Here is a 24914-nt window from a genome sequence, read left to right on the forward strand (position 1 = left end):
AATTTTATCTAGAGGTGCATGTTCCTCCTTGCCTCATCTGCTGTGATCTCAGGGACCCCTCACTGTCTTCATCCTTATGATCTACAATCCAGCTCACTGGGGTCCCTTTTAAAAATGATTCCAGAACAGATAAGCTGCATGTCCTTATAGACAATGCTGGTTTTTTAAGCAGCCACACCACACGTGGGCAGACGCTTTGGATCAAAACTGAGCTTCGATCACTAAATCTCTTGCATTTTTCTTTTTCACTTGAGTTACTCTAACACCAGCCTCCACTACCATCCCCTCCTCTCAAGGAAAAGCATCTTATTTACTTACAAATAATGTCCAAAAATAAACAAAAATGAGATTTTTTTTTCTTTTTCTTGTGGGGTGGGGAGATTCATTATTTGGATTTCTTTAAAATATAGAATATAGAATGTAGCTATTTTGATGGTCAAGTGTCTTAAATTATGCACATTTGAATTTTTTATCATCTTCTATATTAGCTATGATAATTTCTATAATTTATTCCACTTGGGGGGTGGTTATTGGTTTTGTTGAAGAAACTATCAGGTTTACATGATAGCAGGTAGGTTTTTTTAAAATAATTTTTAAAATAATTTTACATTTAAAATAAAATTAAAGGATATTTAAAGTACACATTCTGGTGATTTGCTATACACCAGGTGCTTTGCTACACATTATTAAAGGGTTCCTATCTCTATCACCTCACATATTCATGCATCTTTTTATTTTCTTGGTGAGAACATTTAAGTTCCAATCTCTTAGCAATTTTCAGTGATAAAATACCATTTTTTTTAAATATATAGTCACACATTTCACTTTTTTTTTTTAAAGATTTATTTATTTATTTATACAAGCACTGGGTACAGTCAGAAGCATGGGAGGGTGAGAGAATTCACCAGAGCCAGAGCGGGGAACAGAACAGGCAGACTGATGAAATACACTGCTGAGGGGAGCAGCGGGGCGGCAGGAGAGGTCTACGCGCCATGTGGAACCCTCGCCTGCGGCAGGGGATCGATCCGGTGCTGCAGAGGCTGCAGGCAGCTTCCCAGGCCAGCACTCAACTGATGCACCACCCACTGGGGAGGCCCGATAAAATACAATGTTAAAGACGATGGTCACTCACTATGTTTTACATTAGTTCTTCTGCCCTTATTCATCATATAGGGGAAAGTTTGTACCCTTTCACCAGTCTCTCTGTCTCCCACACCCCCAAATCTTTGGCAGCCACTTCCAGCTCTCTGTTTGTATGAGTTCAATTGTTATTGTTTTAGATTCCACATATAAGTGATATCATGCCATATTTATCTTATTTCACTTAGCATAATGCCCTCAAGGTCCATTCATGTTGTTGTATGTGGCGGGACTTTCTTCTCCTTATGGCTGAAAAATATTTCATTGATTTTATTTATATATATCTCTATAATCTCACATATTCCTTATCCATTTATCCACTGATGGACACACAGGGTATACCCATATCTTGGCTAGTGTGAAGAATGCTGCAATGAGCATGGAAGTACAAATAACTCTCCATTAGCCTGTGTTCATTGTCCTTGGATATATACCCAGAGGTAAGATTGCTGCATCGTATGTGGCAAGTAGTCTTAGAGGTTGAACACACCTTTGTGCAACTTCACTATTTGGGTTGACTATCTAATATGAAGTAGAAAAGAAGATTTCCAGGTGATAGTACTTATCCAAACAGAATCCCCCAGTTTAAAAAAAAAACATTCATTTACTTTTTTCTTTCAAATTGAAAATTCTTTTATTTTTTATTTTTTTAAAGTTGTGATTACAATTATAGGGTTTCTGTATATTCAGCATTTTTTATTTTATTTTTATATTCCCCATACAATTGCAACCCCCTTATTTTGACCCCAATCCATCCTTTCCCTACCCCCCCACAGTGTGTCTCTGGTTCATAGCTGTTTGTTGATTTTGATTTTTTCTTTCTTATAGCTATTCTTTTTCCTGGTCCCTTATTTAGGTTTTCTAGATTCCTGCTATGAGTGAGACCATCCGGTATTTTTCTTTTTCTTTCTGGCTAATTTCGCTGAGCATGATCCCTTCCGGCTCCATCCATGTTGCTGCAAATCGCGTATGTTTATCTTTTTTGAATGCTGAGTAATATTCCATGGTGTATATGCACCACATCTTCTTGATCCAGTCATCTATTTTTGGGGATTTGGGTTATTTCCAAAGCTTAGCTATTGTAAATAGTGCTGCTATAAACATAGGGGTGCAGGTGCTCTTTGGAATTGATGTTTCTGTGTCCTTTGGGTAAATACCTAGGAGTGGAATTGCTGGATCATATGAAAGTTCTATCTTCAGTAGGTTGAGGAATCTCCACACAGCTTGAAAATTCTTTTAAATTTGAACCCTAAACATGAAATTTACCATCTAACTATTTCCCGGTGTACAGTTCAACCTCTCCTATCTTTCATTATTGTTGATTTTTAAACCTAAATGCAGTCCTTCTCATTTATTCAAATTATATGTTATCTTGTTGGCTTGGCCCCTGATTAGAACCTACTGAAATGTTTCTACTTTTTGTTCCATCATCCAATTTTCAGTACTAGTCTCACTTTCTGCCCTGAATCTTTTCAAAATCCGATCAGCCTCTTTCCTGTTTATTTGCCCAAGCTGTTGATTAAGGTCTAAGCTTGGGTTGTCTGTGTGGCCACTGGCTGCCATGCACCATGGGGAAATGGTGTGAGGAAAGCAACTGAGGCCTCTGAGCCTTGATCCTCATGCAGGCGCTGGGAGCAAATGCGACCTCAGCAAGGTGCTTCCCTCTGAGGGTGAATTTCAGTGTTTGTCCAGCTCTAAAAATAATTCTTCCACTCCTGTGTGTCTGTCTACTATTTTCTGCACGGGAGTGCCACCTGGAAGATGTCACCACTTGGAAATAGAATGTTTGGTTTTCTATAGACAGTGGATCCTTGACTTCTTAGGTCTGAAGAAAAGCTTCATTTTTTGTAGCAATTTCTCAGTAATGCTGAGCAAAGGCATAGTGATTCAGCACCTGCTATGTGTTAGATGCTGTTTTGGGCTCCTGGGACACAGAAATGAAGAGGCTATGATTACCCTCGCATCTAAGAGCTCACAGTTTCATGAGGGAACAGACACACAGGCCGCTGATCTAAAAGTGGAATGTGTTATAAGAGATATAAATAAGACATGTAAACACAGAGAAGGAAATCCCTTATTTTGCTTTGGATAAGCTTCATGGAGGATGTGACATCTAAGTTGGGGGTTGTGATGTTGGATGCATGTGTATTTTCTAGAGAAAGAAGGGCACTCCAGTCAGAGTGAGCAGCGTGTGCAAAGTCTCTAACACAAGACCAGGCTCAGCCTGTTTGCGAGTGGCTGGGAGGTCTGAAGCCTAGTGCCACAATTAGATAGTCTTCCCAGCTTCTAAAGCCCAGTCACCAGTTGTATCTTAGTTGAATGTTACCATATTCCTGAGAAATTGTATTGGGAATTACGATCTTATTTTGCCATTGAGAAGCTGGAGCTTCCTCCCAGGACCAAGGTCAATAGCTTAGGAGTGATAGAGCTTGGCTTCAACTCCAGTCCTCTGATTTCAAGTTCAAGACCCTTTCCAAGTATGCCCTGCTGCTCCTCCACAGAGCATCTTCATCAGGTAGACAAGAAACTTCTGATGATCATGGATCAGTATTTTGTGTGATATGATAATTGCATCCCTTCCTATCTCTGGGAAAGTGAAACACTTTGCTTACTATTTCAAATATGAATAAATTAAGTTCTGGGAATGGCTTGCCTGTCACCTCTCAATTTAGAGCATTAGGGCACCAGCAGAACCCCAGTAAACTAGATCTTGGCCTGCAGTTCCCAGGCACCACCTCCCAGGTCTTTCCTGTAGGCTGGGTATGGAGAGGTGCCAGGTAGAACAAGTCCAGTGGACCATAGGAGAAGCAGGAACCAGCAAGACAGTGAAATGAGGGCTGGGTGGTTTCCCCTCATCCAATATAGAGAATCAGCAGCCTCATCAAAAACATTAACTAGTTATTAACTAAGGCCTCTGGTAGACTATGCCACCATCTCAGCCTAGACCCCCAGATGCTCTGAGCTCCTTCTCCTAGGCTGAGGGCCACAGGGGAAAACAGGATCTTGTGAGAACACTCTTACCTGCTTAGCAGTGCAATCAGAATAAGCACAAGATTCGCTCTTGGGGAACTGAGCCCTTATTAAGTATCAGCACTGAGCTCTGTGGCACTCTCAACTGTTCCTCGGAGTGTCGTGGGCCAGTCTCCTGGGAGGCCTGGCTGATCAGGTGCAGCCATTCAGGGATTCAAGGAAACTGAGCCAGAAATAGCCGTGCAGATAAGAATGAATTTGATGAGAAGGGAAAACTCTATCGCCAGGCTTCTAGACCAGCAGGTGCATCCATTGAGAAGGGCATAGATAAACTTCTGGGCAAATCATTCATTCGGTTGGCTGGTGAGTTTTAAAATTGATCTCTGAATTCTACCCATCTTTTTCACTTTGTGGCTCACACAAGCAACATGATAATGGCATTTATGGAAAATAAATGCAAAGATCTTTTGAAATTGTCCACAAACTGGACGGCCCCTCCAGATCAAACTGTTTTGGCCCCCTCATGTTTCTCTCACTTTCTAGGTCTTCTTCACATCTGCTTCTGTAAGCACCTTCTTTTCTTGCCTTCTGGATGCCTTACTTGCCTGGCCTGCCTCCTGCTTGAGGGCCCGCTCTTTCTCAGTCTACTTCTGGCTCATTACCCCCACCTTGACCCTTTTTTGCTTTTTCATCTGGACTCAGTTCCTTTGTTACCTCACCAAGTCTTCTGACTTTAAATACCACCTATAAGCTGATGAACTACCCAATTATACTTCTGAACTGGCACCAGGTCAGAGTCCAAACTCATTTCCCCACCTCTTCTGGGATATCTAATTGGCATCTCAAACTTAACATATTCAAAGATGAAGCTTTTGATTTTCCACCTCCAGCCTGCTCCTCCCTGTGTCACCCCCATCTTAGGAAAGGACACCACCCCCTCACTCCATCGAGAAAACTCAAACCCTAGGAATTCTATGCACTTACTTCCCATCCATCAGCTAGTCCTGTTAGCTATAAATTCAAAATGTATTCTAAATCCAGGCCCTTTTTACCACCCCCACTGCAACCTTTCCATCTGCTGCTCTCTCCTACCTTGGCCACTGATGCAGTCTCCCATTTGCCCCCCCCCCCTTAGTAGGTATTCTCTTACTCCCTACAGTTAATCACTACAGTTTAACTTAAGCCAGATCATATTCCTCCTCTTCTCAAAACCCTCAATCACTTTCCATCATCCTTGGCAAAAAAACTGGAGTCCTCACCATGATCCATGTGCCAGAGCCCCATCATCTCACCCCCGGCCACCGCCATGTACCTCTCCAGCCACCCCGGCCCCATCACTGTTCCTCAGTATGCAAGTCTGTTCTTGCTGCAGGTCCTGATCCCTCTGCCGGGAATGATAGTCCTCAGGCCTTCAAGAGATTAGGTCTTGCCTTCATTTAACAAAAATGTTACCCTGAGTAGTCTTCCCAGACCACATTGCTCTGACCCCCTAAACATGTATTGTTCTCCATAGGGATAATCTGCACATGAAATTATATATTTGTTTACATGTCCCTTTTATAGTTCCTCGAACAGAAAAAAAAGCTCTATGCATTTGGGGACTTCTGTTTGTCGTCTCCAATATTTTATTCCAAGTGCTTAGAACAGTGTCTGGCCCATAGAGTGTGCTTGTTAAATTCTTGTTGATTTAATAGGTTTGCTCTTTTGTCAAATTTTAAAATTACTCCGCATTAGGCCAACTTTACAATGTCCAGAAAGATTTGGGTTTTTTTAAAAGAGAAAATCAGTTTTACCTTTAAATCCACTCCTCTACCTACAAATATTTTCAGTCCATGGGCTGTTTCTTCTCTTTAGTCCTGCTCAGATTTTTATATCACTTTGGGTGATCTCAGAGCCCATTCTGCGCCTCGTCATACTCTTCTGTCTCTGGGTCCCAAATCCTTTTGCCTTCTGCTCTCATCTTGCTGGCCTGGATGCCTCACTTCCATACAGGAAAAGGCCTCACTTCCTGTCATCCGTTAGAACAGAGGAAAGGAGACCAGGCTTAAGGTGAAACTCCAAAGGATTCACTTAGATCCCGTTCATCCATCAACAGGTATTTCCTGAGCCTCTGGCCCATGTTAGGAACTGTGGTGGTCATGCAGCATGCAAAATTGGATGCCATGATCCCTGTTTTCAAATAATTCATAGACTAGAGGGAGAGAAGCATAGAGACATACAAGGAGTTATGAAAAGGGTGAGTGGCTGGTAGACAGGGCTGCGGAACTCCAGAGGGGCAGGGGACTAATTTTGTGAAGGGATGTTAACTGTGCACGGAGTCGTGGAAGCTTGGGAGTAGGGTGTCTGGCAAGAACAAGCATTCTGTGTGGCTGGAGTGCAGGGTACTTGGGAGGGAGTAAGGTGGGATCATGAGGGGCAGAAGACTAAGCAGGGAAGGAAGGTTGAAACCAGGTCACATGGAGAGCTATAAATCGTGCTAAGAAATCTGGACTTCATTCCAAAACTGTTGAAGATCCATTGAAAAGCAACATTTTCTGACGGAGAGTTCTGAATTCATTCATTTGTTCAATTATTCATTCATTCAACCAATGTATCTGGAGCTCCTATTATGTATGGTAGTTAATAAGTTATCACTTTCTTTGCCATTATTGAGCCAATGATCCATGAGGTCCAAAGAGAGATTATTTGGCAGCTCCAGCCCTAGAGAGCTGTATGAATAGGAAAGTTTATTATAACAAAAAAAGAAGAAAGAAAGAAATAATTCCCTAATAATAAGTATGTTTCAGCAGTTATGGTATGTCTATATAATGGAATATCATGTAGCCAAGCTTAGGAGAAAGATTTATGTTGCTCCTTAATAGTATGGGAGAAAAGTTTATGAGGCACTCTTGAAAAAGTTGGTGAAAAGTTATATAGAGTGATATATATGTGTAAAATATATATATATATATATATACACACACACACACATCAGTGAGGAAAACTAATCATAAAAGACCGTAAAATATACAAAAATATTAATTGTAGCAGCTTCTCACAGAGTAATTTTTCTGCTACTTTGTGCTTCCACTATGCCAAAGATGTTTTCTCTATAAAGCATGCTTTTTCAAACCAACATTTATTGCAAAAGGAAAAAGATTTCAGAAATGAAAGTGGGGTAGGGGAAAAGGACAGACGCCTTCCTATGTGACATGATATACGAGTCATCCCAGGGAGGGCTGGGTTAGTGGAAGACTTCTGCCTTCAGGCAAATCCTTTGGGACTCACAAGTGGTCACCCTCACTTGACCATGAAAGCACATGCAGTAGCTTCTGTCTTGGCAGTGCAGCCCCTGAACAAACATGTGTCATAGAGCAAATCACCCTGGGATGGCAATTTCTGATCTCACTTGATTCTATGTGTCTTGAGCAAGTCAGTCTCCCCTGATCCTGGTGCTCCTCTCCCCTAGAGGACATTTTCCAAAGACCTTTCCAGGAAACAGCATAAGCAGGAGCATCTCAGCCACAGGGCAATCTCCTCCCAAGGTTCTATGTTCCTCTAATCTTCTGTCTCTTCCCACCCTGCTAGCAACTAATGTTTTCTTTTCTTTTTAAAAAATCTCTTCCAGGAAATGACCGCAATGGCCTGGATTTCAACAGACAGGTAAGTACTTTCAGAAAGAAAGAAAGAATATTTATGCTGTCACTTTTGGGGATCATATGAGGTGAGGTGTAGGGGGATAAAAAGTAAGTCAAGTTTGATGGTGTTTATTCGTAAACTCAGCTTCCAGGATTGGGAGGGGGCCTTTAAAAAGGGCTATTGTGTCTAATCCCTCCCCTCCAACCCACAATGCAATGTCGAGGGTCTATTTTTCACTGTCCCCTCAAAAAAGCACTGACAAATGGAGCACCTATTTATTATTAACTGTGTGTCAGATATGGCGCAAAATGGACAAATGCCCTTTTCCTGTCAAAGCTCAGCCTGCGTTGCCTCTTGAGCAAATCTGTTTGCACGACTGACTGCGTGTGGCGGAATTCATGGAGGGGAAGGGTGGAGTTCCTGGGTTCCTCAGGGAACTCCAGGACAAAATGGGGGGAAACAAAACCAAAATTGCTCAGGAAGGAGTTCATAGCTCAGCCATGGGCCAGTGTAGACACAAGCTTGGTGCCTTTGAAGGAGACTGAGGGACTGAGGTGAGTGGTTGGAATCACTCAAGGACAGCAGGGTGGGGGTCGGGGGTTATTGTACAGATTGCAGGATGGATAGATGTGGATGTGGGAAGTGAAGGGGAGGTGTGGTGTGTGGGAGGACAGCTCTTCCCCCTCCAATTGGGGGCTCATGGGAAGACTGGCAGCGAGGGTTTGGACCAGATTTGGCATCAGAAGCAGATGGCGGGAGTGTTGGTTGGGAGGTAGGAATCTAAGTGGAAGACAAGCAAGAGCAGGGTTGGAGTAAGGTAGAAAGGTGGGAATTAGATATAAAGTCAGAAACTTGGGGTTTTGGTCCCATTTCTGCCTCTACCTATATAACCTTATCAAGTCATTCAATATTTTTGGTCTGATTTTTCCTACCTGAAATATAATTTACAAATTGGTGGGGGCAGGGGATATATATTATGCCAGGTCTGGGAATACAAAGAAGACTCTGACTTGGAAGCGCTCACAGTCCCATATAAGGAGTAGGAAAGAGGGAACTAGAGGGGCTAGGAGAGGGTAAAAGAGAGAGATGAGAGAGAGAGAGAGAGAGAGAAAGAGATTAAGTGAATAATTACAATAAACCTTATTCATGCTTTACTAGAGTTTTGTGAAAAAAAAAAAACCATGTTATCAAACAGAAACAGGAACAGTTCATTCTTCCCAGGAGCTCAGGGCAGGCTTCATGGAGGAGGTGATATTTTTTCTTAGCTCTGAATGGTGAATACAAGTTCATCGAGCAAAGAAGAGTAGGCTGGAAAGGAAGACAGCAATGAGGAAGACAGGAGCTCAGGGCAGGCTTCATGGAGGAGGTGATATTTTTTCTTAGCTCTGAATGGTGAATACAAGTTCATCGAGCAAAGAAGAGTAGGCTGGAAAGGAAGACAGCAATGAGGAAGACAACTCCAATGTGGGGTTGCATGGCATGATCACTAAATTCCTTCCCACACTGACATTCTGAGTCCAGGTGTAGATGGATGTCTGGGGTGTGGGTCTGGACAGCCAACGGCCTATGTTCTTCTCCTTTATCTGCAGAGTGACTTGAAGTCACTACTAACATTTCCTTAAAGGCTGTTAACTCTGGATCTGTCCTTCACAGAGAGGAATAATCTTGAGTCTTAAGCCAAAACCTCTCAGGCAAGCAACTTCTGCAGTTTTATTCATTGAGGAAGTTCACTAACAATTGAGGCCATTTACTCTCCCTCCACAAAATGTCAAAGTTAGCTGTGAGGAAGGACTTGTAACCAGCATGGCTGCAGTGATAACACCGTCGCCTCTGTGTTTAATAAACCACCTTCAGTAAACCACACTGAAGCCAATGTGATTTATCAAACACTGGAAGAGTTAGCCAAAGGGAGACAGTGGGATCAGCTTCTTGCTCAGTCTTTAAATATGAGACAGATTCTTATATAAGGGGGCATTTGGCCAGGTCAGCTTCAAGGGCAGGAACATATAGGAGATGCCCGAGGATTCTGTCATCTTAAAGGAGAGCTCCAGGCAGTTGGGGTGGAGTCTATGCCCTATGCTTCTTGCATGAGGACTCAGGAACCCAGCCTGGGGTTCACTTTTTACTATGCTAGGCCCTTGGATGAGATACATGGAGGGCCCATATAGGGGCGTGTCCTACGCCAAGGTATTCTAGACCAGCCCAACCTGGAGGTGGCCCATTCCACAGGCCCAGTGGGTTTGAAGCTTGAGAACCCTCATGCTTGGGACAAGACTGGGGAAGCTCCTCTGATTCTAAGTAACTTGCAAAGAAGCCCCCCAACCTTTGAACATCTTTTGGGGTGTGATTTCCCCACCTGTTGGGAGAAAGCTCTCTGATATCTGCCAGGAGTGGGCCTCACTGGGGTTTGCTTTCCTTGGATGAACCTCATGGGGTGGGTCGCTCCCTTCCTCCCTCCTCTGGAAAGGGTTTTTGGATTTCTCATTACTGACAAGAACAGACACGATAGATCGTTCCTTCAAAGAAGGGGGGAATTTTGGAGGAAGAGAGGCTCAACCAGGTCACACTCATTTGCACACATACTCTGGAGCTCTTCTCTGCTCACAAGCACACACATCCATGCCCTCCTAAGCCTGCTTTACTCCCTCTCACTCAGATGCCCTCAGATACAGATGCCCATGAGCTCAGAATCACATGTGTCCCCCTACAGGGGTGCAGGTGAGTCCCCAGGACTTCACAGACCTCTGCATCAACCTTTCTGCCCTCACACATCACAACATGGGAAATAAACTAACATTCACAGCCAGGCTCTGCACCAGGTACTTTGGACACTTCATCTCACTTAATTCTCACTGTAAACCAAGTGTCACTATCCCTAATAGACAGGTGAGGAACCTGCCTTTCAGGCAGCCCCACCTTTTTTGGCAAAGGATTTGAGAGACTAAATCATTTGCCGAAGGTCACATGTTTGGTCACCTAGCAGAGCTGGGATTTGAACCCACATCTCTTTGATTCCAGAGCCTGGTTTTCCCATGATGCCTTGCTACATGCTCCCTACCATTTCTCAACTCTCCTCTCCCTACACACAGATACCATCCTTAGGGAGAGGCCTGCAAGCCAGAGGCTAAGCGTGACCTCACCATGACTAACTGGGAGGAAATGGGAGGTAGAGGGAGTGGGGAGAGGAAGAGTGGTTGTGTAGGAGCAGCCTGTGTTAGATCCAGAAAAGGGGTTGGCAGACGCAAGATAGTGAGGCATGAGCCATTGCCCTTGGTAGAGTCTGGTTGGAAGGCCCCAAGCCAGTTGGTGCAATTGGAAGTTGCAGCCAGATGCTGGATAGACCGCAGACCTGAAGTTGCCTGAGCAGGGACATTGGCTCATCAGGAAGTTTCGTGTTGAGTCTGTTAACTTCCCGGTCCCAGGAAAGCAGCCTGAGCCTGTTTGGGAATAATTGTGGGAAGACCCAGGGACCCAGAAGCCAGGCCACTTTCAATTCCCAGGAAAAAAAAGCAACACAAAGTTGAGAAGAAGCAGCATAAGCCAGATCTCTGAGGGGGTACTCGGGAGTCCCATGTGCCAATGCTATCTGCCCCTTGACAGATGCTGCCCTGCCCCATCCTCTTCATCTTTGGATGAGGTAAGGTCTGAGCCCCCTGGGGCCTATGTGCTATGGTCCCATCATTTTCCCTTGCCATGTTCCACTGCTTAGTCTGACTTCCACTCTCAACTTTTGGTTTAAAGAGAAATGGGATGAAACTGTTCTTCACCCTGAATTGTAGGACGTGAAGGGCAATGTGTCATGTGGGTTCTTTCCAGCCTGTCTGATGTTGTGTCATCCAGTGAAAAGAATAATTTGTACTTTAGGGGCAGAGACAGAAGGAATCAGCAGGTTGGAACTGGGGCTATCCATACATTCTTTGAACATTTAGTCATTCCTAAAAGCTGGACAGAGCGTGTCTTTGTAAGAAAATAAATTGCAGTTCTGCATGATGAATTCTGCAAGAAATGTCAGAGAGCTGAGCTCTGGGATACTGCCTGAGGATGACACCAAAAAAATGGTTTCTGCACTGGGCGACAAGGGGATGTCAGGAGACCTGATTGCCAGAAACGGGCAGCAAGAATATCCCAGGACAAGGACACAGTGAGTGTGAAAGCTCCCTGCTGTAACAGGACATGGCTTGGGGAGAACTGGAGAAGGTCAGATGAGGTAAGTGGAAGATGAGGCTGAAGCTGTGGGTCAGACTGAATTATGAAGAACTTTGAAGGCCCAGATAGAATCCAGAAGTGTGGACTCTATGTTATAGGGAGTAGGAGCCCCTTGGCATTTTCAAGCATGCCGACTTCATTTAGTGGAGCACATGTGAGGGGAGTGTGACCGAGAAGGAAAGGAAACATGGATGAAGGACTGATGCAGGAGAGGAATGCTGCGGTGGTAGGAAGAAGTGGGCAGAGCCCAGGAGAAGATTATAGAAAAAACACTAAGCACAAAAATAGAGCCAGACTGCTTGGGTTTGGCCAAGAAGTGGGCCAGTTCTTCAGCTTCAGTGCTCCTCAGTCTCCTCATCTGTAAAATAGGGGAGAAGAGTGGTACCTATCTCACAGGGTTGCTGAGAGGGTCAAATGAGAGAGAGAGAGAGTGTATGCGTGTTTCTTAGAAAGTATCTAGAACATAGTTAACAAGCAAGAATTTGCAGTGGTGATGATGACGACGATGGTCAGTAGACCTGAAGATACTCAGATTTGAGAAATATTTTTAGTATAAGATCAAGAGGATTTTGGTAACACGAAAGGGATGGGCTCAGTATGATTCTGAGATTTCTAGTTTAGTGTGCTGACCATTCGTGGGATTGCAACCAGAGATCAAGGGGCAAATTTGTCCAGAGGAGGAGGAGGAAGGGCAGATGATGGCCTATAGGTGCCCAATTCGTGGTGAGAAACTCAGATGTGGATCCCAGGAGACAGGTCAGGAGGGAAGAGGCATGTTGGAGGGTCACCACTGAATCGTGCTACCTGAAGGGAGGGGAGGGCGAAGGTCCACTAGGGAGGATATGCAGATTAAGATGAGGCCTGAAGAAGAAAGAACAGGCTGAGGTCGGGTACCTAGTGATGAGGTTACTGAGAAGGAGTGGTCAATGGGACAGGAGGAGGGCTGCACTCACTGAGGCAGGATTTTCACGAAGGTAGGCATAGCCAGCCACATCAGACCATGAAGAGACATGGTGGAGCCCAAAGTGTGAGCGTGGCCTTGGTTTGTCAGTGAGGTGAGTGGTGATGGCCTTCTGGAAGTGTCGGTTGTGTCCCTAGTGAGAGCAGATGCCAGTGCTGCAGCTAAAGCGGAAGTGGGTTGAAGGAAATGATGGAGACCAGGACTATGGATTCCCTTTCTGGAAGTGAGGTGATAAAGGGGCGGAGGTGTTAGCCTGCGATAGAGCTGGTGTGAGGGGTGAGGGAGATGTCAGTGGGTGTGGGAAAGAGAAGAGGTGCAGTGTAGGAGATGGACAGGAAAGGACATGGACCGAACACTGATCCAGAGGAGGGTTAGCCTGGAAGATGAGACGGCTCTTCTGAGAGGGAAGAAAGGCTGAGCGCCCTGCTGCTGAGCCAAGGTAGCTCTCCTGGTGATGGCACAGAGTCTCCCTGTTGCTGTTTCCTGCTCTTTGGGCCAGCAGCTAACTTTAGAAGGACACTGGGAAGTAGAACTGGTTCGACGGGGCTTGGTGAGTCCACGTGCCTGTTCTGTCCCGGTGGCTTCTGGATCCTCGTCATAAAAGGCCATGGGTTCCCACCAGACAGATCAGAGCAATGTTTCCATGTCCAATGGGAGTGTTGTCCCAAAAGTTCTCTGAAGCCAGAAGAGAGTCTGAAGGAAGCTATCAGGTGTCCTTGTCCCTAAGCTTCCCGTCCCCAAAGCCGAGAATCAGGTAGGGGGGGGGGGGGTCTCTCAGCCCCAGGCCTGGCAGGCCTGCGTGTCTCCTGCGCCTCTCTCTGCACCCCTGCGCCTCTCTCTGCACCCCTACGCCTCTCTCCGTACCCTCTGCACTTCTCTGTACCACCGCCACTCCTGTTCCCATCCACCCCCGGGCCCGCTAGTTCAGCTCAGTGGCCCCAGTCTGCCTCCAGATAATATTTATTTCTAAATCACATGGGACGCTCCTCCACTGTTTTCTTTCCTTTCTTTTTTAACATTTTATTTTTCTTTAAAGGAAAAACAAAGCACTCACCACCATTCATAATATCCCTACCACTCTTGTCCCTCCCTTCACCCTCTTCACCTCAGTTCCTTTATCAATGTTCACTCATTTATTTTGTTTATTTTGTTGTGTCTGTTCATCTGCTTTGTTACCTTGTATTGTACATCTAAGTGATACCATCCAATATTTGTTTTTATCTTTCTAATTTTGCTTTACATAATCCCCTTGAGTTTCTTCCATTTTCCTGCAAATGGCAAAATTTCCCTTTTCCTTACAGCTGAAAGCACTCCATTAAGTATATACCACAACTTCTTTATCCAGTCATTTCTCAGTGGGCACTTAGGCTGCCTCGGTGTCTCAGCTATTGTAAATAACGCTGCAGTAAACTCTTGTTTGCTGGAATGTGAATGACCGTGGTTCTCTGGCTCTTTCTGGTTGCATTGATTTGTAGTGTTTAATTGACTCAATGGTGCATCTTCTCTAAATCAACAAGATTCAGCTTAAGGAAAGGCCTCTAAGGATCCAGAATGATGCTTCTTCAGGGAGATCTATGCAGGGGACAGTGGAGGCAGGACCAGACTTTCAAATGGGCCATGGAAGGTCTACAGTGACTAAGAAACCCCCTCCTCACCTTAGCCTCTTGGTCCTCTGGGGCGTGTTTGTCTCTGCTTCATGAGCCAGCTTCTGGGTCTGTTCTTACAGGGGGAGGCAGTTTGCTGGTGGCGGATGAGCAGACTAAGAGAAAAAAGAGAATAGGAGTGAGCAAACCACATTTAGCTTAACCCTAAGCATAGGGTTGGCTTTTACAGTGTTGATGCATACCACCCCTCTTTTTGAACCCTCCAAGACACCAAAGCAATTGAAAGTAGATACAGGAGCCTGAGATACAGCTGCAGAGAGAGATGGTTTTGATGTCCGGCCACTGTGGACTTTCAGAGACCTCGCTCCAGAATGAAATATATTACCAGACACAGGCAGGTCCCAGAAAGAGCCAAGCCACACAGACACACATAGACGCGCGCGCGCACACACACACACACACACACACACACATACACGCTTCATTCTAAATCCATGGTTCTCAGCCTTTTCAGACCCAGTGTCCCTTCTAACAAGGATTTTGTAAAGCCCCTATAATATCCTGTATAAAATCTATAGCAAACAAATAAAAGCCAGTAAGATACTCTAATCTGAATAAATGTGACACCAAAAGTAATGTAAGATAAAATATGTATTTCAGCAAGTAAATGCTTACACGTGGAAATTTTAATGAGTTAGTAGGATGCTTGTATCTGTATGATTGGGACAGCCCCAAATACAAACTAATAACAGGATGCTGTTTTGGCAGCTCAAAAGCCACAATTTTCCAAAATGTGGAAAACAACTCTTGGTAGACAAGTACAAAATTAAAACATAATCTTTCTTCAATTTATGCTGAAAATGACACCTCTAGAAAAAGTGGTTGTGTGTTAAAAGTGTGCAAAAGATACTTTATGCTTGCATAAAACACAGAATTAGGTTTTAGATTTTTGTGATTATAGGGAAGCTATTTACCTTACCAACACAAATGTCTAGCGGAGCATTTGAAATTCGTATGAATGTGTATGGGACACAAACAAGTGTTTCTGGTTTGGCACCGTCTTCTTCATTGCAAGATGTCTAGAATGCCCGCCCTCTGCCCAGTAATTGCAAATCAGCCTCCTAATTATTAAGGCAACCAAAAGAAACCTCTCACAGATTTCAGAAAATGGTTTCCAGGTTAGCTATTACCCCTACCTTACCCTCACCCTAGTGAGGGCTGCTCACCTAGACTGAGCTGGGAGTAGAGAAAGCAAGGTGTTCCTCTAGCTGCAGCCCTTCCATTAAAGTACAAGGCCACCATGGAAAACAGAGACTCTGGGCCTCTGAGAAGCCTGGAAAGAGCCACCCACCCCAGAAATCACACACACAGCCTCTGCTCTTGCTATCCTGTGAGAGAGACCCATGAGAAGTGTGCCCCAAAACGGCAGAACAAGAATTGTGTAAACCAGTTCTGCCTCCACAGGGAATGAGCTGGGCTTGTTGAATGACTCGGGCGTAGAGCAAAATTGTTGGCAGAAGATAATTGGGGAGATTAAAGAACTCCCTTCTCCACGCTGTTTTTCCATTGTTGTCAAGATAATATAGCAGTGATCAGATTTATGGAATCTTGTGTGTACACCAGGTCCTGAGTGCAAAATGCATGGTTCCATTGAATACTTCTAGCAACCCTGCGAGGTAGTTGGAATCATTCCAATTCTGCAGATGAGGAGACAGAGGCCCCGACAACTTAAGAAATTTCCCCCCCAGTCACAGTGGCCATGAGCAAAGCCTGAATTTACAGCCAGACTTGCCACACTCCAGGCCCCGTGGCTCTCCCAATGTCATGGCCCTGTTGGCCTGGAGAGAGGCCATCTCATGTAGAAGTTGAGTCAATTGCCTGCATTAGTCAACCCTCCTGTGCCCCATAGTCTTCATCTGAAAGAACAATACTAATATATACTTCCTGGCATGTTGCAAGTGTGAAGAAAGTTACGACATGTAACTCAAAACAGTCTCTGGAATACAGTAATCAACCAATAAACATTAGCTTTTATTATTTTTTGATGAAGAAGAACCTATAATTTTCTCTTCCCCCCTGTGTGGCTGCTAAGCTGGGCTTGTACCAGTTCAGATGAACTGTAGGTGCTACTAGAAAGGTGATATTTTCTGCAATCCATGATCTCTCAGTCCCAGCCTCTATCTTCTAAGTTTGCATGGGAAGCAGTGGAGAAGTGTTTTTGCTTTTGAAGAAGTGGGAATCTGTCCTCCTTCATTGGCCACAGTTTGGCTTGAATCTCAGATGTCAGTTGTTTCCTGTTTGTGGCCTAACTTGAGACAGTGAGGAGCAGGCAGGAAGGGAGAAGCTGCACGTTGCAGGTGGCTGTCTCTTGTAACCCTTGGCCCATCATGTGGCCCCAACACCACCTAAAAGTCCCTCTGGGCACCTGGTCTGGGTCTAGCTCATTCTTGCTCCAGTACTGGCATAAGCCTGTGGATACATCCAGATGGGGAGTGGTATTAGAACCTTCTCTCCTGTGAGTGTGAGGTGGAAAGAGAGAGGAAGCAAGCAGGAAAGGGAAGTGTGGGAACCCTCTCCCTGACTCCATGAGAATCCCCAAGTGGATTTTCTTTGGCAATTTCAGGGAGCTGCCTTTGCAGACTCTGGTGAGACTAGAAGCAGGCCAACTCTTCCTCTTCTCCTTAGGAGTCTCTTTGGAGCTGGAGTCTTGAATGTGAAGCCAGATTTGGCCCCGGAACAATGACATACGAAGCTAATACTGTTTTTGAGTCCTTAGTTTAATAGGCATTGGACCGAGCACTTCAGCAACAGTATCTCTGGCCTGATAGCACAGAGCAGCGACTTTTATAATTTCCACAGATGAGGAAGCCAAGGCGTGGAAAGGTCAGCTGATTGGCCTGTGGCCAGAATTCAATCCCAGGAATGATGGGACATCCAGGGCACTTTACATAAAGTTGTATCTTATTTAATATTACTTAATCCTTATGGCAGTCCGGTGAGGTAACCATTACATAGAGCTGGGGAAATTAAGCTCAGAGAGGTTAAGTAACTTACCCAAGGTGGAGCTCAGATGTACAATAGGCCTGTCTGACTGTACCACACCAGGCTGCTGGAGAGAAATCCTGCCAATGAGCCCTGACCCACGTTCCCCAGAGCCTCCATCTGACACCTTACAGTATTTTTCCATATTTCCAGAGCCCTCTCGCTCATGGTGAATCCCACAGTGAGGCTGGGGCTTGCCAGTTGGGATGACAGAGATAGGATCTGCAGACTCAGGGCAGAGTGCCAGGTAAAGGGAGGGGTGAAGAAGGGTTCCCACCCAGAGGCTTCCCCTGGGCCCTCAGAAGCACCTCCCTGGGCCTGTGCGTGAGAAGGGAGCAGGAGAGTGCTGTTTGCCTGTGTGCGTGCCTGCAGGGCAGGGGTGGCACCTGGTTTTCTCCTTGCCCCCAAGTTAGAGGGCTGTCAAGGCAGCTCTAGTAACCAGGAGGTTTTTACTTCTGCCAGAATCGCAGCTGCAAATTCGCGTTTTCTGTAATTTCCCTGCCCCAAGTCCAGCCCTCCAGTCCAGAGAGTGGCTTTGGAGGCCATCCCAGGGGGCTCAGGTGCTGTTTCTATGGACCCACTCAGTTCCCTATCAGGTCACATCCCATTTAATGTCTCTCTCAGCCTGACAGCTTACGGGGACTTCATTAAACCAATAGGTTTTTCCTCTCACGGTAACTGTGTAAAGTGGGTGTGATTACCCTCATTTGACAAATATGAGAGCTGAGGCTTGGAATAGTAAAGTGATTTGCAATTAAGTGGCAGAGTTGTGTCTTACTCAGTTCACCTCAGTTCGCCTTCTTGATGTCAAGTACTGTGTTCACCGCTGGTCTCTTGCCCCTAAATCCAGGTTATTTTCTAATCACATCTGTCCTCCTCACCCCCCATATACCCCTCCTATCCCCGGACCTCTGCTGTTTGTGTTCAGACCAAGCAGGAACCCCCACCTCCACCCCTACCCCACCCTGCATGAATACCAAAATCCCCTTGGCATCTAACCCTGGAGGGACCTGGGTTCACAGGGATTCTTGGTTCACATCCTATTTTGCTTTTCTCTCTTGGCAGCCCCTTCCCTGCCTTGGCATCTTCTAATATTTTCTCCACAGATGTTGTTGGCACGGCCTGTGCAGGGTGTGCTGGTTCTAGGCTTGATGACAAAGTGGTTGCCAGAGTCCTCACATCTCACAGACCTGCCTCTACCAACAGGAGCTGCGGGACCTGGGCCACTCACCCTCTCCAAGCCTTAGTTCCTTCCTCTGTAAAATGGGCAGAAATAATAGCATCAGCCTTATCATGTTGTTAGGAGGAGGAGTAAATAGACCTTGAGTATAAAGCTTCCAGGATATAGTAGGTGCTCAGTAAACATGAGTTATCATTGTTATTTATGCATACAAGAACTGGGGTGTAAGCCAGAGGTGGTGGGGGGTAAGAGGATTCACCAGAGGCAGAGTGGGGAACAGAACAGGCAGACTGACTGAAATACATGGCTGAGGGGAGGATCAGGCGCGGCAGGAGAGGTCTGCTGCACCATGTGGGTTGCTGAGGCTAGCTTGATAGCTCTGTCTTAACCCCTGCACCACCAGGGAGGCCCCTATAGTTTGCTTTCTTAGCTCTTCCCTTGTAGGCTCTGAAGACCTGGAGTTCACCCTTTTCCAGATGGCACTCTGCTCAGATTTCCCCCCGCTGCTGACCTGCCTGTAAGTGTTCTTGCCTGTGTCCTTGTTCCTGACTTAGCCCGTCACTAAAGAAAAATAAGGACTATGCCAGGCTCAGTCTGTGCCAGGTAAACATAGGCCTGCCTCTCTACACCTGAAAGGGTGTGCCCGAGATGCTGTACACAAGTCAGGTTTGTAAACAAAATCTCTACCGAGAGAGCTGACTATTTAAAGGAATATTAGGCTAAATCTTTTCAGAAAGCAAGAGCACCCTATTAATGGTCAGACCCCAACATCATTTGCTGGGTTTATTGAAAATGAGTTATATATTAATCTTGCCTTGACCCTGAAGACATCTTCTCAAAGATGTGTGTCATCTGAACAAGGAATTATAAACTTAACTGAGGCTCTCACAGTGGGTATGTTACAGGGGGGCTGCTCTGAGGCCTGTGAAGTGGAATGTGTAGGCAACTAGTGTGACTGGTAAACTGAAGCCAGAAAAGACTGAGACACCCATTCACTGGAGTTGCACTGGAGGGCTTCTCCCTACCTTCCCAAAGCTCCAGAGCTTTCTAGCTTTAGGGCAAGAACCACCAGGCCAGAAAGAGTCACCATCTTGTTTGGAGAGGGAGGCAGGACCACTACCCCCAGGCAAGGAGTCTCTTCCTCCATTTCTGACATGAACCAGAGCCAACTTCCCCTCTGAGGAGCTGGTGCTTCCCCAAGCTCAGCCTGGCAACACAGCAGGCAGCTTCCTGGTCAGTGGGACACCCCAGAGCCTGGCCTAGCCCAGGGGCCTGAAAGGAACAGACACTTTCCTGGCATAAAACAAGATGGGAGAAGTAGGACTTGGGGTTTGGGACTTTGCCCTGGGTTTTGGCAACTTGGCAAAGACCCAGCATTCTTCTAGTTCTTCCTGTGGGCTGCCCCTTTGTGCTCAGACAGGCCTCTGAGGGAATAGGACCTAGGGAGGCCTCACAAGAGGCTTCTACTCCCTTTTCCCAGGTCCTATGGACTTGCAAGTACTGCCTGCATGCTTTGTAAAAAGAATTGTGAATCTTATTTGAAATTATGGCCAGTCGTGAAAGTGAGGTGTGTGTGTGGGGGGAGGCGGGTGGGGGGTCTGAGGAATAGCAGGCATCTGACTGTGCTTTGAGCCCTAGCATCATCCTCCACCCTCATCCTTACTCTCTATATCTCTCTCGTTTATTTTTCCAAACTCAGCTCAAATGTCTCCTCCTCCAGGGAGACCTCCAGAACTATTCCTTCTACTATTCCTTATAGCCCTTTGACAGGCTCTGGTATGTGTATATCTGCCTCCCCCACCAGACTGATATATTTGAAGAAAGGGTCTGTATTTTATTTATTTTAGCACAGTAGTCCTGGCCTGGAGTAGACATTCAATAAGTGTTTCCTAAATAGCTAGATTGATGAACCTATCTGCTTACCCACCCTCTTTCCCTTCTGGGGTCCATGAGCACCCATCTCCTGCTCTTCATCTTTCAACCAGTGAGCCACAAAAAACGTACCTCCAGGAAGGCGCATCTGCTGGGTTTATGCAAATAGAGTGTCCAGTGAGATGCATCCAGTCTCCAACAGGGACTAGCCAGGACCCAGGAGGTATTTGCTGAGGCATCTCAACTGTTTTCTGAGTGTCTACCCTCTAGGGACCCAGGTCTGCTTAGAAGTCTCTGGCTGTCCCTGTATTCTAAACTCTTTGATGCTGGTAGTTCAGTACCAACCGGCACACCCCAAACCACAAGACACCCCTTACAATTGCCCCTTGGCAATGGTCATAACAGAGTTAGTGTGTTTGGGGTATACAGTGACATCTGACGTCACTGTGACTTTATTTTTCATAAACTGGGGACACATATGTCTTGAATCTCTAACTCTAGAGTGAGTCAGAGACATGTGCATTCTTAGGGCAAAAGGGTCCCTTAGGCCCTCGGTCTCCTGCTCCCAGAAGGAGGCCACTCATCTTTGCTGCCTGGCACAAAGGTAGTGCTCTTCCTCCCTCCCATCCACTTATTGTCACACTAATATTATTTTCCCATAATCTAATGTTCTACAATGAAGTCTTCACTGTCTGCAGTCACATTTTAAAAGAAGACAACAAAGGATTTTCATAAAACTGAATATATTCACTTTGCACCATCTGAGATTTTCCTTTTTTTTGCTATTAAAATATTAATTGTATGTAATAAAAAGATGGTTTGTATATATGATATTAGGTGATTTACTAATCTTTCTTGGCAAGATAAAGCAATCCTATCTAAACTCTTAAAAAGAAATTTTTGGGCCTCCCTGGTGGCGCAGCGGTTGAGCACTGGGTTGTGAAGCTGCCCGCAGCCTCTGCAGCGCCGGTTCGATCCCTGATTGCTCCCTGGCCACTGGAGGAGGGTCCTGCATGGTGCGCAGACCTCTCCTGCCGCCCGCTGCTCCCCTCAGCAGTGTACTTCGGTCCTTCTGCCTGCTCTGCTCCCCGCTCTGGCTCTGGTGAATTCTCTCACCCTCCCGCGCTTCTGACTGTACCCAGTGCTTGTAGAAATAAATAAATAAATAAATCTTGGGGTGGGGGGGGGAGAAATGTTCATTTGCAGCAAATGCAAAAGACCAGGAGCCAGTATGTCCCCCCACCAAAACTATCCCCTAGGACTCACCTACCACCTATCAGATGACCCCTGGTCCCAGCTCTCTGCCAGAGCTTTCCCTACCTAGAATTCTAGGACTTCCTACCTAGAATGCAGCCAACTCCAGGTTGGGGGTAGGTTGAAGTATTAGGTCATTTTGCTCCTGTGAGATTCTGGTCCACCTCATGTGGCCGTCACTCTCCGGCTTCAGCTCCTATCTCAGACCTTCCATGTGTGAGGACAGCTAGCACCCCAGCCTGCCTCCTCTCCACAGAAATATCTACAGAAAGATATCTAAATGACTTTACGTATCAGGCTCTGATTGCCTTACTTAAAGCAATTATACACACAATACAGGAATACTTCCTTGTTGTAAAAAATTTTATATTAGAGATAAAAAAGAAGACTTTTGATCCCTGTTGAATCTCAGCCCTCTTCCCAGAAGTAACTGCTGCTACCCGTGTGGTGTGGCCACATCTAGAACACTGCTCTCTGCACTACATGGATATGGGTACAAATGAAAATATTTAAATGCTTGTGGAGTTTTAAAAATGTACATATATGAACATATGTAAATATGGATACATGGAAAAATGGATAAATAATATTGGGTGTAATCTGTAACTTTCTTTTTGATTTTAAAAATAAGATTTATGATTTTTGTGGCAGTACCTATTAGAGGTATATGATTTTTGCTAATGACCTCATAGTGTTCCACTGTTTTAATGGAATTTAACTTTGTCATTGCTTTATTGATGGACACTGGGTTGCTTTAGATGTTCATTTTTGCAATAATACTTCGAATTCCTTGAACTTGTTTGTGCCTTGACGCCTTTATGGGCCTGTTTGCGTCTGCCAGTCCCCCTCCTTAGTATCTGCAGTGTGGACATTGGATATTCAGATGACATCTGGCTAGAAGCCAGCTCAGTGGGACCGTTTGTTCTTTTGTTCATCCTTTTACTCATTCAACACACTTTTACTGAGCAGAGACTATATTGTGCCCTCATTCTGGTCATGTCAGTCCCAGATAAGATATCATTGGGCCTGTCCTTATGGAACTTAGACCGTCAAGTAGGGGAACCTCCCTCGATACTGTACTCCATCACTACACCCTATCCTACAGATTCCCTTAGAGATAATTATATCACACTGTCAGCTTCATGCTCCTAGAGTCAGCTAATACCTGTCAGGCATTTTAAAATATAAACTGTTGCTTCAGCTTATACAGTTAATTTTCATATATTTTTTAAAATTTTTATTTATATTTGCATAGAAGAACTGGGGTGTAGGCCAGAGGTGCAGGGGGTGAGAAGATTCACCAGAGACAGAGTGGAGAGCAGAACAGGCAGATTTACTGAATACACTGCTAATACGCGGGTGAGACAGGAGAAGTCTGCTGCTCCAATTGTGGGTTATCTCCCTGGCCGGGGATTGAACTCATACTGCAGTGGTGTTAGCACTGAGACTTAACCCCTAGGTCAACAGGGAGGCCCCAATTTTCATATTCTTAAGTAAAGTATATGCTTTTAGTTACTTCTTAGTTTCTATCATGTTACTTTCCTCCCTTCCATATTTTCAAGCTTTTTAAAAAATCTTGATGTCATTATTCAAGGCACTAGCTATTCCTGTTTCTCATACAGAGATTTATTAAATATGTGTTCCACAACCTTATCTAATTTAGTGATAATATTCTTAGCAAGGCTGGACCACAGGCAGTGCTACGGCATGCCTCTGGAGATGACTGTCTTGGATGACAGTGACCCATCGTTAATTAACCCTCAACCCATATGTCCCATCTTCACCTCCAGAGACAATATACGCATACATGCATGCATGACTACAATGAAAAGTAACAACATTCACCTGATCTTAGGAACCCAATGTAAGAGGAAATGAGCCTAATTTGGCGTTACTTTTTTTTAAATTTATTTATTTATCCATACAAGAACTGGGGTACAGGCCAGAGGTGTGGGGGTGAGAGGATTCACCAGCGAAAGAGTGGGGAACAGAACAGGCGGATCTACTAAAACATAGTGCTGAGGGGAGCAGCAGGTGAGACAGGAGAAGTCTGCTGCGCCATGTGAGTTGCGCCCTGGCCGGCTGGGGATTGAACTCATGCTGCAGTGGCAGCGCTTGATAGCGCTGTCTTTAACCCCTGCACCGCCACGGAAGCCCTTGGCATAACTCTTTAAGTTAGTGCGATGTGGTGAAAAGAGGATTGATTCTGAATCCAGTCAGACCTAGATTGAAATTCCAGCTCAGTCCCTTGCTAGCTGTACAGCCTCTGGGAAATCATTTGACTTCTCTGACATCCAGTTGCTTGTATTCTAAGTTTGTTGAAAGTATTTCTGCATTAACTCCTCATATATTTCAAAAGCACTTATGAGGTGACAGGCATTATGCTCATGCTGAGTAGGCTATAGTTGGCAAGAGAGGCCTCTCAAGTAATAATTATGCAAAATCCTTATCTTCACATTGTTTTGGTGACAAACATAAGGAAAACCCTCCCTGAAGTAGGTTTTATAGACATTTAGTCCTAAACCTTGAGACCTGGATAAAAATTAGAGATTGTTTCCCTTTTATAAGTAGGGAAACAGATACAATTAGAGTCCCTTAATACAAGTTCACTCAGCCTTTTGATAACAAATTTGGTAACTACCTTGGAGAACTTAGCTTCTACTGTCCATTGTGTGGGTTGAAACAACCATTACACCTGGAGCCCTGTCCCAGGCTAATAAGGGTAAAAGAATAGCTATGTGCTCAATAAAACCTAAATGAAAGAGCAAGCCCAATATTAAACTATATAAAGCTACTGCAGTAACTCACTTATCCGGAGAGCCAGCACCCTGTTCTCTTTAGAACTCCATTGAGCACAAAAAGGAAGCAAAAATAAGACCTCAAATGGGCCACTTCTCAGCTGAAGCTTTTATTTTAGAAAGAGTTGTAAGAAGCTTAATTATCTGTTTTTTTCAAGCCCTTAGCTAATAATAGATGCAAATTTGAGCTAGAATAGAGGACTACTGGAAGCAAGCATACCATCAGTAGCAGATAAAAACCTGGTTGTGAGAAAGGAGGCAAAAAAAAA

At 45.1% G+C, this 24914-nt stretch overlaps 1 protein-coding gene across 2 annotated transcripts in view; it reads left to right on the forward strand.

Annotated features, from left to right (window-relative positions):
• POU2F3 (POU class 2 homeobox 3) overlaps window positions 1-24914 on the forward strand; it is a gene marked incomplete at both ends in the record, with an annotated part of 72804 nt that overhangs the window by 20627 nt on the left and 27263 nt on the right. For both annotated transcript variants that reach the window (XM_084250815.1, XM_084250816.1), the window contains one exon: window positions 7718-7752. In XM_084250815.1, the coding sequence (XP_084106941.1) occupies window positions 7718-7752 (35 nt within the window). The remainder of the gene's footprint in view (window positions 1-7717; window positions 7753-24914) is intronic.

Source organism: Talpa europaea (assembly GCF_964194135.1).
Source record: "Talpa europaea genome assembly, chromosome: 12".
NCBI lineage: Eukaryota > Metazoa > Chordata > Mammalia > Eulipotyphla > Talpidae > Talpa > Talpa europaea.